Source organism: Oncorhynchus tshawytscha, linkage group LG31 (assembly GCF_018296145.1).
Source record: "Oncorhynchus tshawytscha isolate Ot180627B linkage group LG31, Otsh_v2.0, whole genome shotgun sequence".
NCBI lineage: Eukaryota > Metazoa > Chordata > Actinopteri > Salmoniformes > Salmonidae > Oncorhynchus > Oncorhynchus tshawytscha.
This window is the reverse complement of record NC_056459.1, coordinates 13,119,299-13,135,053: the sequence shown is the minus strand read 5'-3', so window position 1 is coordinate 13,135,053 and position 15,755 is coordinate 13,119,299. Positions and strand designations below refer to the sequence as shown.

The following is a 15,755-nucleotide window of genomic DNA, read 5'->3' as shown; positions in this document are numbered from 1 at the left end:
GTTATGCTATGATTATCGAAGAAGTGTTAAACTCATGGCCATTGACCCTCACCCATTCCTCTCTTCCAAGGCGGCTGTGGGGTTTGGGCTAGGCTTAACCCTGTATCTGACCCCATCTCCCTCTCTTCCTCCAGGTGGCTGTGAGGTTGACCTGGCTCGGTTCTTCCAGCTGATTAATGACATGGGCGGCATGCAGCAGGTGATGGACCTGAAGAAGTGGAGTAAACTGGCTGATCTGCTGCGGATCCCCAAGTCAGCCCAGGATCGTCTGGCCAAGCTGCAGGAGTCCTACCTCCAGTACCTGCTGTCGTATGACTCTCTGTCCCCCGAGGAGCACCAACGCCTGGAGAGGGAGGTTCTGCAGGAGAAGGAGGGCTTGGAACGCCTCAGGGGGCCCCTGGAGGGCCACACAGAGAGGAACCTGGCCCTGCCGCGCTACGAGCCTAAGAACGGGCTGGCCGGCAGTCTGGTGCAGCGCAGCAACGGTCAACTGTGCAGCCGGCTGAAGGAGCTGGACAGTCAGCAGCTGAAGGTGGGACGCCGGAGGCTGTTCGCTCAGGAAAAGAATAATGGGGACAAGACACAGCAGGAGGAAGAGGAGTTGGATATGGAGAAAGGTGTTCTCAGTGACCAGCATAAGTGTATTTACAAGGTGAGGCACAGGAAACAACAATGCACATCCTTTTTAAAACTGCGTTTTTGTTCATTCCTCTCACGCCTCCCACGTCATCTAGTTCCAGTCCTGCTTGCTTTATTCTGTTGTTCTAGGTGATGGAATGTAGGTCAGTGCTGAGCTGGTTGAAATGGAGCCACAGACAGCAGGCCTCTGCTTCTCTACTCCACATCTCTCTGCCCTGCCCTGCCTCTCTCTGTGTCAACCCTGCCCACACTTTGGCCTACACACACATACAGTTGAAGTCGGAAGTTTACATACACTTAGGTTGGAGTCATTAACTTGTTTTTCACCACTCCACAAATTTCTTGTTAACAAACTAGTTTTGGCAAGTCGGTTAGGACATCTACTTTGTCCATGACACAAGTCATTTTTCCCACAATTGTTTACAGACAGATAATTTCACTTATAATTCACTATATCACAATTCCAGGGGGTCAGAAGTTTACATAAACTAATTTGACTGTCCCTTTAAACAGCTTGGAAAATTCCATAAAATTGTCATGGCTTTAGAAGCTTCTGATAGGCTAATTGACATCATTTGTGTCAATTTGAGGTGTACCTGTGGATGTATTTCGAGGCCTACCTTCAAATTCTGTGCCTCTTTGCTTGACATCATGGGAAAATCAAAAGAATTCAGCCAAGCCCTTAGAAAAAAAATGGTAGACCTCCACAAGTCTGGTTCATCCTTGGAGCGTTTTCCAAATGCCTGACGGTACCACGTTCATCTGTACAAACAATAGTACGCACGTATAAACACCATTGGACCACGCAGCCGTCATACCGCTCAGGAAGGAGACGCGTTCTGTCTCCTAGAGATGAACGTACTTTGGTGCGAAAAGTGCAAATCAATCCCAGAACAACAGCAAAGGCCCTTGTGAAGATGCTGGAGGAAACAGGTACAAAAGTATCTATATCCACAGTAAAACGAGTCCTATATCGACATAACCTGAAAGGCCGCTCAGCTCCAAAACCGCCATGAAAAAGCCAGACCACAGTTTGCAACTGCACATGGGGACAAAAAGATCATACTTTTTAGAGAAATGTCCTCTGGGCCGATGAAACAAATAGAACTGCTTGGCCATAATGACCATCGTTATGTTTGGAGGAAAAAGGGGGAGGCTTGCAAGCCGAAGAACACCATCCCAACCGTGAAGCATGGGGGTGGCAGTATCATGTTGTAGGGGTTGCTTTGCTGCAGGAGGGACTGGTGCACTTCACCAAATAGATGGCATCATGAGGAAGGAAAATTATGTGGATATATTGAAGCAACATCTCAGAACATCAGTCAAGAAGTTAAAGCTTGGTCGCAAATGGGTCTTCCAAATGGACAATGACCCCAAGCATACTTCCAATGTTGTGGGAAAATGGCTTAAGGACAACAAAGTCAAGGTATATGGAGTTGCCATCACAAAGCCCTGACCTCAATCCTATAGGTAATTTGTAGGCAGAACTGAAAAAGTGTGTGCGAGCAAGGAGGCCTACAAACCTGACTCAGTTACACCAGCTCTGTCAGGAGGAATGGGCCAAAATTCACCCAACTTATTGTGGAAACCTTTGGAAGGCTACCTGAAACATTTGACCCAAGTTAAACAATTTAAAGGCAATGCTACTAAATACTAATTGAGTGTATGTAAACTTCTGACCCCTTCTGGGAATGTGATGAAAGAAATATAAGATTAAATAAATCATTCTATTCTATTATTCTGACTTTTCACATTCTTAAAATAAAGTGGTGATCCTAACTGACCTAAAACAGGGAATTTAGGATTAAATGTCAGGAATTGTGAAACTGAGTTTAAATGTATTTGGCTAAGGTGTATGTAAACTTCCGACTTCAACTGTATACACACACACACACACACACACACACACACACACACACACACACACACACACACACACACACACACGACAGCTTCCTCTCCCCCTGCTGCCCTTCTCAAATCATGTCAAATACAACAGGTGAAATTTTACAGTGAAAAACCTTAGTGAAATTCATACTTACAAGCCCTTAACCAACAATGCAGTTCAATAAATAGTTTTTAAGTAAAATAAAGTAAAAAAATACAAAGTAACACAGCAGAATTACATAACAATAACGAGGCTATATACAGGTGGCCCGGTACTGAGTAAATGTGCGGGGGTACAGGTTAGAGGTTGTGTGATGTAATATAGTTTCTAACCCTAGCCTGCTGTGTGTCTGTGATCATGACATCTCAAACGCCGTTCTGGTCTGGATTCCATTTGAATCGTTTCCCTCCCCAACACAAGCAGACCCATAAGACGTGAGATCAGTACAATTACAGTAACCCAGAGACAGTACAGGCAGTTTTTGTTGACGCCATCATGGCCCCTCCAATCTGCCGAGGCATCCCAGGGAAGGTTCATATTAGCTAGTCATGCTCAGAAATGTTCGACACGGAGCTGCAGAGACTTGCATACAGTACACTCGGGTCATCCAGTCTTTCATTTTTCATTGCATAATTTAGCCCTGTTGTGTGTATGGCTATATGTTTCTCTTAAAGGCTCGTCCATAGGCTGGTATTTGCTTTTACAGGGTACCTGACTCTGTTTGATGCTAGTTGTACTATGTGGCCAATCTTGTGTTGCAGGGGAAATCTGTATCTCTCACCAACTTCTTTAGGATAGCCAGGAACACCATGACCATGTGCTTTAACAAAGAGCCCGGTGCTGCTGAGGTCGAGGTAAGAATGGCATGTTTACGACTGTAAATTGAGCTTTTTTTTTTTGTGTGTGCATATTTTATCGATCACTGCTCACTTCTCCTTTTTGTCTTCCTTGATAGCAAGAATACTGGAGGATAGTGGAGCAGAGGCACTGCCATGTGGCAGTGCATTATGGGAAAGTGGACACCAACACACACGGAAGTGGCTTCCCTGTGGGAAAGTCCGAGCCATTTTCTAAGTAAGAAGACCCAATGTCATCACACACTAAACATAGAAATACCCAATATGGTCCCACTTTATATTACGTTTGGCTTCATAAAGCCTTCATAATGCCTTCATAAGCACTACATAAATGTGTTAATCTATAACCATATCTCATGCTTTTATAAATGGTTCATAAATTTGGCATAACTGACAATCACCAATGTCAAATGTTTCATAACCCACTATGTCAAATATGATACAGTATGACAGATTTATAAATGCTTTGTGAAGCCTCAATTTAATGATATTTATTGGTGCTTATGCCATAGGAGTGGGTTATGTCGTATTTGACATTGGCGTTTATGCCACATTTGTGAACCCTTTAGAAAGCATGACCTACAGTTATACATTTGTAACACATTTGTGGAGTGTTTATGAAGGCTTTTATAAGCTGCTCGTTATTTAAAGTGGGACCAACAATATCTCTTGACTGGCCACTGTGGAATGACTGTCCTCCATCTGACCCTGACAGTGACTGTTTGTGTACTCCATCTGACCCTGACAGTGACTGTTTGTGTACTCCATCTGACCCTGACAATGACTGTTTGTGTACTCCATCTAAACCTGACAGTGACTGTTTGTGTACTCCATCTAAACCTGACAGTGACTGTTTGTGTACTCCATCTGACCCTGACAGTGACTGTTTGTGTACTCCATCTGACCCTGACAGTGACTGTTTGTGTACTCCATCTAAACCTGACAGTGACTGTTTGTGTACTCCATCTAAACCTGACAGTGACTGTTTGTGTACTCCATCTGACCCTGACAGTGACTGTTTGTGTACTCCATCTGACCCTGACAGTGACTGTTTGTGTACTCCATCTAAACCTGACAGTGACTGTTTGTGTACTCCATCTAAACCTGACAGTGACTGTTTGTGTACTCCATCTGACCCTGACAGTGACTGTTTGTGTACTCCATCTGACCCTGACAGTGACTGTTTGTGTACTCCATCTGACCCTGACAGTGACTGTTTGTGTACTCCATCTGACCCTGACAGTGACTGTTTGTGTACTCCATCTGACCCTGACAGTGACTGTTTGTGTGCTCCATCTAAACCTGACAGTGACTGTTTGTGTACTCCATCTGACCCTGACAGTGACTGTTTGTGTACTCCATCTAAACCTGACAGTGACTGTTTGTGTACTCCATCTGACCCTGACAGTGACTGTTTGTGTACTCCATCTAAACCTGACAGTGACTGTTTGTGTACTCCATCTAAACCTGACAGTGACTGTTTGTGTACTCCATCTAAACCTGACAGTGACTGTTTGTGTACTCCATCTAAACCTGACAGTGACTGTTTGTGTACTCCATCTGACCCTGACAGTGACTGTACTCCATCTAAACCTGACAGTGACTGTTTGTGTACTCCATCTAAACCTGACAGTGACTGTTTGTGTACTCCATCTAAACCTGACAGTGACTGTTTGTGTACTCCATCTAAACCTGACAGTGACTGTTTGTGTACTCCATCTGACCCTGACAGTGACTGTTTGTGTACTCCATCTGACCCTGACAGTGACTGTTTGTGTACTCCATCTGACCCTGACAGTGACTGTTTGTGTACTCCATCTAAACCTGACAGTGACTGTTTGTGTACTCCATCTAAACCTGACAGTGACTGTTTGTGTACTCCATCTAAACCTGACAGTGACTGTTTGTGTACTCCATCTAAACCTGACAGTGACTGTTTGTGTACTCCATCTAAACCTGACAGTGACTGTTTGTGTACTCCATCTAAACCTGACAGTGACTGTTTGTGTACTCCATCTAAACCTGACAGTGACTGTTTGTGTACTCCATCTAAACCTGACAGTGACTGTTTGTGTACTCCATCTAAACCTGACAGTGACTGTTTGTGTACTCCATCTAAACCTGACAGTGACTGTTTGTGTACTCCATCTAAACCTGACAGTGACTGTTTGTGTACTCCATCTGACCCTGACAGTGACTGTTTGTGTACTCCATCTGACCCTGACAGTGACTGTTTGTGTACTCCATCTGACCCTGACAGTGACTGTTTGTGTACTCCATCTGACCCTGACAGTGACTGTTTGTGTACTCCATCTGACCCTGACAGTGACTGTTTGTGTACTCCATCTGACCCTGACAGTGACTGTTTGTGTACTCCATCTGACCCTGACAGTGACTGTTTGTGTACTCCATCTGACCCTGACAGTGACTGTTTGTGTACTCCATCTAAACCTGACAGTGACTGTTTGTGTACTCCATCTAAACCTGACAGTGACTGTTTGTGTACTCCATCTAAACCTGACAGTGACTGTTTGTGTACTCCATCTAAACCTGACAGTGACTGTTTGTGTACTCCATCTAAACCTGACAGTGACTGTTTGTGTACTCCATCTAAACCTGACAGTGACTGTTTGTGTACTCCATCTGACCCTGACAGTGACTGACTACTCCATCTGACCCTGACAGTGACTGTTTGTGTACTCCATCTGACCCTGACAGTGACTGTTTGTGTACTCCATCTGACCCTGACAGTGACTGTTTGTGTACTCCATCTAAACCTGACAGTGACTGTTTGTGTACTCCATCTAAACCTGACAGTGACTGTTTGTGTACTCCATCTAAACCTGACAGTGACTGTTTGTGTACTCCATCTAAACCTGACAGTGACTGTTTGTGTACTCCATCTGACCCTGACAGTGACTGTTTGTGTACTCCATCTGACCCTGACAGTGACTGTTTGTGTACTCCATCTGACCCTGACAGTGACTGTTTGTGTACTCCATCTGACCCTGACAGTGACTGTTTGTGTACTCCATCTGACCCTGACAGTGACTGTTTGTGTACTCCATCTGACCCTGACAGTGACTGTTTGTGTACTCCATCTGACCCTGACAGTGACTGTTTGTGTACTCCATCTGACCCTGACAGTGACTGTTTGTGTACTCCATCTGACCCTGACAGTGACTGTTCACTCTCCGTTTCAGACATGGATGGAACCTCACTGTCCTCCCAAATAATTCTGGATCCATTCTGCGGCATCTTGGAGCCGTGCCCGGTGAGATTTCTACCCTAACCCCTGATCCTCACTCTAACCCTCACCCCTGATCCTCAACCCCTCTCTCACACAAACCCTCAACCCCTCTCTCACACAAACCCTCAACCCCTCTCTCACACAACCCCCCCCCCTGAGGCACCTCTCTCTCCTGTAGACAATGGGAAGGTCTCAGTTGCATACTCCTCATCTCCTTCCCTAAACCCATTGGATAAGAATGCCAGAGGTCCCTCCCTTGTGACCTTTTCCTCCAATGGGTTTTGAGAAAGAGCTGAGGAAAGAGGACGCTAGGAGTACTGAGATCTTCCCATTGTGAGGCCTGTTGTGGTCTCTGCTGTTTTAAAACGGACTCCTCTGTCTCTCCGTAGGGGTGACCATTCCCTGGCTGAACATTGGCATGGTCTTTTCTACCTCATGCTGGTCTCGAGACCAAAACCGCCTTCCATACATTGATTACTTACACACTGGTGCTGACTGCATTTGGTAAGTATCCCAACATGACCACCTCTGCCTCTCTTCCTCCTCACAGGTAATGTGTACTGTACAAGGACATTACAAAGATATGTGGTTTTTCTAAGGTGACATGGAATTAGCACCCATCTCGGATCAGGCTTGTAATTAGCTGATCAAATTCCATCCTCCTTGAACACACGCCAGTCTTTTGGAAATATGTATTTATGCCAAAGTGGCTCTCTTTAAAGCCACCCAGAAATGACTGGGTGGCAGCAAAGCCACAGACATTAGTGTGTTGTGTATTTGACCTGTTATGAAGGCAATGTTTATTCTCTTTGCATTAGCCCAACTTGAATGTAATGGTAATGAAGGGGTTGAGAAAGGGCATTGGCTGTAGACATCCAGCAGCCCAACCCCCTCCCTCCCCATGTGTTCTACCTGCTCATTGGTGGTGACACAGGTGAGTAGCAATGTGCTAGGAGGTTCCTGAGATGAAGGCAAGTCATAATCAACATCATTGACCGCCTGCTCTCTTGAAGTATGAATGTTCCCTTCATCTTTTCATGGTGTGTCTGCATGTATTAGGCCAGGGGTTCCCAAACATTTTCACTCGGGGACCCCCCGTCCAGCACACGCCATGTTTATTTCTAAGGGCACAAGAACTGCTCATGAGACAAACTGTTCACACCCCTCTTGTTGGTGGAGAGAATTTCCGGTTTAAAGCATATTTCCTGCAATTCTACACATTTTGTCATGGGGTGCAAAGAAAATGTTGTAGTTTTAAAGCAAATTTTCTTCCAATTCTGTCTAATGCCATGTTTAATGTGTATTCTTGTGATATTTGAGTAACCAAAAAATTACAACAGTATCTATGTGCTACAACATCTAAGTAAAAAAAAAAAGTTAGCTGATCATGGGCCAGGTGATCTGGACATTTCTTAAGTTATAAATAGCTTGATAAAGGTACAAAATATATACTAAAGTATGTGGACACCTCTTGAAATTAGTGGATTTGGCTATTTCAGCCACACCCGTTGCTGACAGGTGTATAAAATCGAGCACACGGCCATGCAGTCTCATATACAAACATTGGCAGTAGAATGGTCTTACTGAAGAGCTCAGTGACGTTCAAAGGGGCACTGTCATTGTATTTATTGAACCTTATTTTAACTAGGCAAGTCAGTTAAGAACAAATTCTTATTTACAATGACGGCCTACACTGGCCAAACCTGGACGGCCCTGGGCCAATTGCGTGCCGCCCTATGGGACTCCCAATCACGGCTGGTTGTGGTACAGCCTGGGTGCCACCTTTACAATGAGTCAGTTTGTCCAATTTCTGCCCTGCTAGAGCTGCCTCAGTCAACTGTAAGTGTTATTGTGAAGTGGAAACGTCTAGGAGCAACAACCGCTCGGCCGCAAAGTGGTAGGCCACACAAGCTCACAGAACGGGGCCGTCGAGTGCTGTAGTGTGTAAAAATGGTCTGTCTGTCAGTTGCAACACTCCAAACTGCCTCTGGAAGCAACCTCAACACCATAACGTTTTGTCGGGAGCTTCATAAAATGGGTTTCCATGGCCAAGCAGCCGCACACCATGCACAATACTGCTGGAGTGGCGTAAAGCTCGCCGCCATTGGACTCTGGAGCAGTGGAAACACGTTCTCTGGAGTGATGAATCACGGTCCACCATCTGAGAGTCCAACGAAGAATCTTGGATTGGCGGATGCAAGGAGAACGCTACCTGCCCCGAATGCATAGTGCCAACTGTAAAGTTTGGTGGAGGAGGAATAATGGTATGGAGCTGTTTTTCATGGTTTGGGCTAGGCCCCTTCGTTCCAGTGAAGGGAAATCTTAACGCTACAGCATACAATGACATTCTAGACAATTCTGTTGCTCGTGGCAACAGTTTGGGTGAAGGCCCTTGTTTCAGGTCCATTCAGAAATGCTTTGTTGAGATCAGTGTGGAAGAACTTGTCAGGGCTCTGAGCAAGCCAGTCATCAACCCCATCGGACACCTTTGGGATGAATTGGAACGCCGGCTACAAGCCAGGCCTAATCACCCAACATCAGTGCCCGACCTCACTAACACTCTTGTGGCTGAATGGAAGCAAATCCCAGAATGGAAGCTGTTATAGCATGGGCGGGGACCAACTCCGTATTAATGCCCATGATTTTGGAATTCGACAAGCAGGTGTCCACATATACGTTTAGTCATGTAGTGTGTGCAATGACGAACACAAGAGGAACTGATGATGAACTACCCAATTTTGGAAGTGCACCTGGCGCCTTCTACGATTTATAACTTTCAAGAGTAAGTTTAAAGCTGCCCCCTCGCATCCCCTAGTTTGGGAAACACTGTCCTAGAGTTACAGGAATCGGCCAGACAGCCTGTCTACACGTGCCAGAGTTACAGGAAGTGCTGGTTTGGGATGCTCTAGAACAAGCGTAAGCCTGTTACACTATTCCCAGAGGACTTAGTTGTCCAGTGAGTCTGTGAAAAAGATCTCATTCTATAATGCAATCAAGATCCTCCATTTGACAGATGAAACCACAGACGGACTGACCACTCTACCTTACAGGCCATGATCCGTACAGGCTGTGATTCCCCACAGGAAAGGGGCCTCTCAGGCTGTCATTCACTCTGTCAACCTTCTCTGTCGCACCTCTTGAGGCAGTGCATAAGCACAGACCTTCCTCTGACTGTTCAAAGCTGAGGGGTTACACTGCACAGTTGATGTCCTGCATACCACACACACACACACACACACACACACACACACACACACACAGTTGGATGAGCCTGAGTGGTCCCCTCTCGCCCTGCCAGGTATTCTGTTCCTGCTGAAGAGAAGGTGAAGCTTGACAAGGTGGTTCACACACTGCTGCAGGCCAACGGGACCCCTGGGCTGGAGATGCTGGAGAAGAACATCATGATCTCTCCGGAGGTGCTTTGTCAAGAGGGTATCAAGGTCCACCGCACCGTCCAGCAGAGTGGTCAGTTTGTGGTCTGTTTCCCTGGGACCTTTGTGTCCAAGGTCTGCTGTGGCTACAGTGTGTCCGAAACCGTTCACTTTGCCACCCCCCAGTGGATGAACCTGGGATACGAGGCTTCTAAGGTAAGGCTGGAGCTGCTGTCTGCTGCCTCCTTGTGGCCATTTAGAGATATAGCTCATTGTCTACAACTATCACTAGAACAGGGCTGCTCACCCCTGTATCTGGAGAGCTACTCTGTCCTGTAGGTTTTCGCTCCAACCCTAATTTAGCACACCTGATTCTAATAATTAGCTGGTTGATGAGATTAATCAGGTTAGTTCATTGGGGATGGAGCTGAAACCTCCATGAGGGTATTGTAGCTCTCCAGGACAGGGTTGGTGAGCCCCGCTGTACAGTCTATGCACAATTTTGTTCCTGTTGATTAGTATAGTGTCATGTGTAATCTGTAATGTAGTTTAATCTGGCTGGTACAAAAGTCTGTAGAACATTGACAGAATATTCTGTTAACCCAGTGTCTCTCTGCCTTCCATCTGTAGGACCTTAAATGCCGGCACATAGCCAAACCCTTCTCCATGGAGAAGTTACTCTACCAGATCGCCACGGCCGAATCGAAACGCGAGAACGGACACCTTCTGACAACAATCTCCGCTCTTCTCAAAGACCTCAGGTGAGTAGCCATGGAAACCGGTCACATCAAAACATGGATGCTGTTAGCGTCAGCCGCCATGGCAGTATGATCAAAGACCCCAAATGCACTCCATGCTTTAATGGATGGGCTTAGTGTCTACATCAAGGCCAAAAGACATTGAAATAGGACTGACTGTTTTCTGTACTGTGCTTAATCCCCGAGTTGAGTTCTGTTGTGGCGTTTGGAATCACTGAGTTGTGTTGCTCTGTCTGCTCCAATAGGAACATAGAGATGAGACAACGGCAGGAGCTGTACGAGGCGGGGCTTCTGTCTTCCGCCCGCTACGGAACACACGACAACAACCTGGTGCCCGGCGACGGACGCAAGAAACCCAGGAAGTGGCTGGCGCTAGAATCCTCAGAGAGACGCTGCCAGACCTGTCAACACCTCTGCTACCTGTCCATGGTGAGAGCTGTGCCATGGGGAATAGTGCTAGGGCTGGGATACGGAGACTAGTGCTATGATTAGTTGAACTAACGCTGGTGCTGGGTGAGGATGAATGGAGTTGACCACTCCATGAAAATATGTGTTGTGTTGTCTACACCAGGTGGTCCAGGAGAATGAGAACGTGGTCTTCTGTCTGGAGTGTGCTCTGAGATACGTGGAGAATCACAAGTCCTGCAGAGGCCTCAAGATGATGTATCGTTATGATGAGGTAAGATGCCTTCCCAGAAAACCGGGAACATTCCCAGGACATTAGCTAACATTCCCATTTAACTGCGCTTTTCAATCTATTGCCGAAGCGTTACAGATTGCGCGATGGACATGTGAAGTACATTTTCCGATTGAGCTGTCACATGCAACATTTACCGTGAACGTAGTCTCCACCACGTTGGGAAAATTGCCTTTTTAAGTTTAAATTGGGCTTTAACGCTGAACTTCCGCGATACGGATTGAATAGAGCCCTAAGCTAGTTAGGGTTTTATCTAACATTAGGATGATAACGTCCCAAAAACATTAAAATATATATTTATTTTTTAATGTTTTAAATTAAATATCCTTGGCATGTTTTGTGTTAGCACTTTTGGGCAACCTAATAAATGTTCTGGGAACAATCACAGAACCGATTTTAGTTTGCTGGGATGGCCCGGTATTATCTGAGTAGAATTGCTCAGAACCTTCAACAGTAGAGTGGCGTAACATGCATATAACACATATGCTTTCTCTCTGATTCCTCCCTACCCTGGCTGTGCGCCCCCATGCTTCACCCCCTTGCAGGAGCAGATCAACAGCTTGGTGAAGCAGGTGTGCGGCAAGGCCCTGGGGAAGACGACTGAGAAATGTAATGGTGCGAGCCCCTTTAAACCACCACCCAAACGCGGTCCCCGGAAGAGAGCCACCGTGGAAGTGTCCCTGTCCCGCCTCTCCTCCCACCTGTCTCCCGCAGCCGTCTCCTAAGGACGTTAACACCCCCCACTGCCCCTCCATCTTAGTTTGGCCAATCACTGTTGTCCTTTTTAAAGAAAGAAAAAATATTTCCAGCTTTTAATGCCCCAAATCTCCCCTACCTATGCCCCTTACCATGACAAACAACCCCCCCCCCCAATTAGTATGGCAAACTTGTGAAAGCAAACTGTATTTTTTTGCACTAGCACAGAAAAAACAATTTTTCAGTTTATTTTTTTTTGGCGGGGGGGGGTTAGTTGATGTCATCCTTAGCATTAATTGAAAAGTTCACCGGTAAATGTTGTGCCCCTTGCACTGCCCCCCTCTACACTTTTTGAGGATAGGGTCAGATTGGTCTTCCCTACCCACACTGCAGTCACACCCATCGCCACCTGTCAACTGTGAACAAAGGGACGAACGGAGAAGGTGCTCCTTTTTTCATTTTTATTGAAAGTAGAACCCAAAGTTTGCTCTCGTCTTTAGTTTTTGAAGATGAATTGTTTATATTCTCCTTTTTCACCTGCAGCAGCTCTGTTGTTCAGGGTCTGTTGCTCCCTAACCCACGCCAGGTAAAACTTGAAAGGCAGATGTTTTGGCTTGCTTGTTTTTATTTTGGCTTTTAGCTTTGATTTTAGTCTTCTGTGTTTATTTTGTTGTTTTGTTCCTTGGTGGCTGTGGAACTAGCGGTGCCATGGCTGTATGTCAGAAATACAGCCTGGTGTGCCGTATGTCAGAAACACAGACCTAGGTGCCGTGGATGTATGTCAGAAACACAGACCTAGGTGCCGTGGATGTATGTCAGAAATACAGCCTGGTGTGCCGTATGTCAGAAACACAGACCTAGGTGCCGTGGCTGTATGTCAGAAATACAGCCTGGTGTGCTGTATGTCAGAAACACAGACCTAGGTGCCGTGGCTGTATGTCAGAAACACAGACCTAGGTGCCGTGGCTGTATGTCAGAAACACAGACCTAGGTGCCGTGGCTGTATGTCAGAAACACAGACCTAGGTGCCGTGGCTGTATGTCAGAAACACAGACCTAGGTGCCGTGGCTGTATGTCAGAAACACAGACCTAGGTGCCGTGGCTGTATGTCAGAAATACAGACCTAGGTGCCGTGGCTGTATGTCAGAAACACAGACCTAGGTGCCGTGGCTGTATGTCAGAAACACAGACCTAGGTGCCGTGGCTGTATGTCAGAAACACAGACCTAGGTGCCGTGGCTGTATGTCAGAAACACAGACCTAGGTGCCGTGGCTGTATGTCAGAAACACAGACCTAGGTGCCGTGGCTGTATGTCAGAAACACAGACCTAGGTGCCGTGGCTGTATGTCAGAAATACAGCCTGGTGTGCCGTATGTCAGAAACACAGACCTAGGTGCCGTGGCTGTACGTCAGAAATGCAGACCTGAGTGCCGTTGGTCTCTGTGCCCGTAGTAGAAGGGAGGCCTCCTTCGCTAGCGAGTGAAAACTGTGCCTAATACTCAGCAAGGAGATCCATCGTTTTTGGTGCTGTTGGTTATTATTACTGTATAACAATACAAAAGAAAGGTGAGGTGCTGGCTAACTACTACTCTCCTCTCCCACAGGGATGAGGTTCAAGGTTTTCATGTCCCACAGGGTTAGGGTTCTAGGCTCTCTTCTCCCACAGGGTTAGGTTAGGGTTCTAGGCTCTCTTCTCCCACAGGGTTAGGTTAGGGTTCTAGGCTCTCTTCTCCCACAGGGTTCTAGGGGTTAGGGTTCTAGGCTCTCTTCTCCCACAGGGTGAGGTTAGGGTTTCTCCCACAGGGTTAGGTTAGGGTTCTAGGCTCTCTTCTCCCACAGGGTTAGGTTAGGGTTCTAGGCTCTCTTCTCCCACAGGGTTAGGTTAGGGTTCTAAGCTCTCTTCTCCCACAGGGTGAGGTTAGGGTTCTAGGCTCTCTTCTCCCACAGGGTGAGGTTAGGGTTCTAGGCTCTCCACTCCCACAGGGTTAGGGTTCTAGGCTCTCCACTCCCACAGGGTTAGGTTAGGGTTCTAGGCTCTTCTCTCCCACAGGGTTAGGGTTCTAGGCTCTCTTCTCCCACAGGGTTAGGTTAGTGTTCTAGGCTCTCTTCTCCCACAGGGTTAGGTTAGGGTTCTAGGCTCTCTTCTCCCACAGGGTTAGGTTAGGGTTCTAGGCTCTCCTCTCCCACAGGGTTAGGGTTCTAGGCTCTCCTCTCCCACAGGGTTAGGTTAGGGTTCTAGGCTCTCCTTTTCTAGATGTGCAATCATGTTAACATTCCATTCTTCCAGTCCTATTGTTTCAGCTGTACCAGTAAACATGACTTATTTTATTATTATTTTATATTTTTATTGTGTATGCGTTCTGATGTGCGTGTAGAACCACTAGTCAAAGGGTGTAAAATGTGAAATATGGAAATCCATGTTGTTTTTTTTGCTTTTGCATTTTCCCTTTTTCAGATGTATTATGTTTGATTTTAGGAGACAGTCCAACACAAAAACAAACTTTTGTACATAATCCTGTAAATGTCTTTAAATACTTGAGCCTTTTCTGGGGTGAAGGAAGGAATGATGCCTCTAAAGGTTTTAGCGGAAGCAAGGGAGGAAGTGCTTGATGAAGAAAAAGCCTTACGTTTCAGTTTCTTCATGTGTGTGAGTTTGATGCTTACAGGGTTGCTCTGGTTACGTGTATACATCTAAGTGCTGCTTACATCAGTGAGAAAGATATGGAGTAGCAATGGCCCCCTATTTTATTTTTATTTTTTAGCTTTACTTTTTTAAAGAAAAGGGAAAATATGTTAATAAAAAAAATTGTTTTAAATTTTCATTACTGAAAATTCAACAATGTAGTAGCTCATGTTGCACTGAGCTTGCCAGTGGTGGCTGACAAGGTGATCCTATTATCAAGTTTGTTGGTTGTTGTCCTTTACAGAAGACTGAATTGTTTTAGGAGTATTTAATGAAAACCAAGTTGGGTGTTTTCCACAGAAAGTGGTTGTCAAGTTTTTATGGCCTTACAATGTATTTTATTCAGAATTTTTTTTTTTTTGCATTTTCTTTTTCTACAGTATAAACTATTGCTCACGGTCGGTCTGGCAAGTTAATTTATTAGCGATGCGTCTCCAACTTTCCTTCCACTTGGAAAGATTTCATGTTGGTTATATTGCCAGTTTTTTTTTTTTTACATTTGCAGTTTGTACTAAAGGTTTAATAAAAACGTACAGACAATTCACCGTCTTTTCTTTTGTACGTGTATGTCCGTCTTTGTTGTTCTGAACGTGTCATGTTACGCAACTCACTAACCATTCTACGAATAAGTCTACTCTCCACGTCTAGGGGTCCAAGCTTGACTAATTGGTCCATAACTTGATATAAACGTGTGCGTTCAGTATGAAACTAAAGAGTAAGCGGACCGATGTCTAATGTACCTGCATACTTACCAGGGTCCAGGATGAGTTCTGTCCCGACTCTAGTAAGCCAGCCCAACCAGGTCATTGAAGTTGAAATGGTGACAAATAATATAGAAAAAGGGAAAATCTAAAAGGCATGCCATAACAAAAAGGTATGAAACCAACGCTGTAAGACCCCACCAGACCGAGAGGCT

The 15,755-nt window shown here is 45.7% G+C and overlaps 1 protein-coding gene across 9 annotated transcripts in view; it reads left to right on the top strand.

The window, feature by feature from the left end:
* LOC112229679 (protein Jumonji-like) overlaps positions 1–15,379 on the top strand; it is a 96,908-nt gene extending 81,529 nt beyond the window's left edge. The window contains exons 9-20 of one of the 9 annotated variants that reach the window (XM_042310276.1): positions 135–652; positions 3,289–3,381; positions 3,483–3,601; positions 6,588–6,658; positions 7,024–7,138; positions 9,933–10,221; positions 10,636–10,766; positions 11,009–11,192; positions 11,335–11,442; positions 12,006–13,792; positions 13,829–13,864; positions 13,966–15,379. In XM_042310276.1, the coding sequence (XP_042166210.1) occupies positions 135–652; positions 3,289–3,381; positions 3,483–3,601; positions 6,588–6,658; positions 7,024–7,138; positions 9,933–10,221; positions 10,636–10,766; positions 11,009–11,192; positions 11,335–11,442; positions 12,006–12,185 (1,808 nt within the window). In that variant the 3' untranslated portion in view covers positions 12,186–13,792; positions 13,829–13,864; positions 13,966–15,379. Of the gene's footprint in view, positions 1–134; positions 653–3,288; positions 3,382–3,482; positions 3,602–6,587; positions 6,659–7,023; positions 7,139–9,932; positions 10,222–10,635; positions 10,767–11,008; positions 11,193–11,334; positions 11,443–12,005; positions 13,896–13,965 lie in introns of all 9 variants that reach the window. The other 8 variants (XM_042310275.1, XM_024395635.2, XM_042310278.1 and 5 more) reach the window with 8 other exon arrangements.
* The last annotated feature ends 376 nt before the right edge of the window (positions 15,380–15,755 follow it).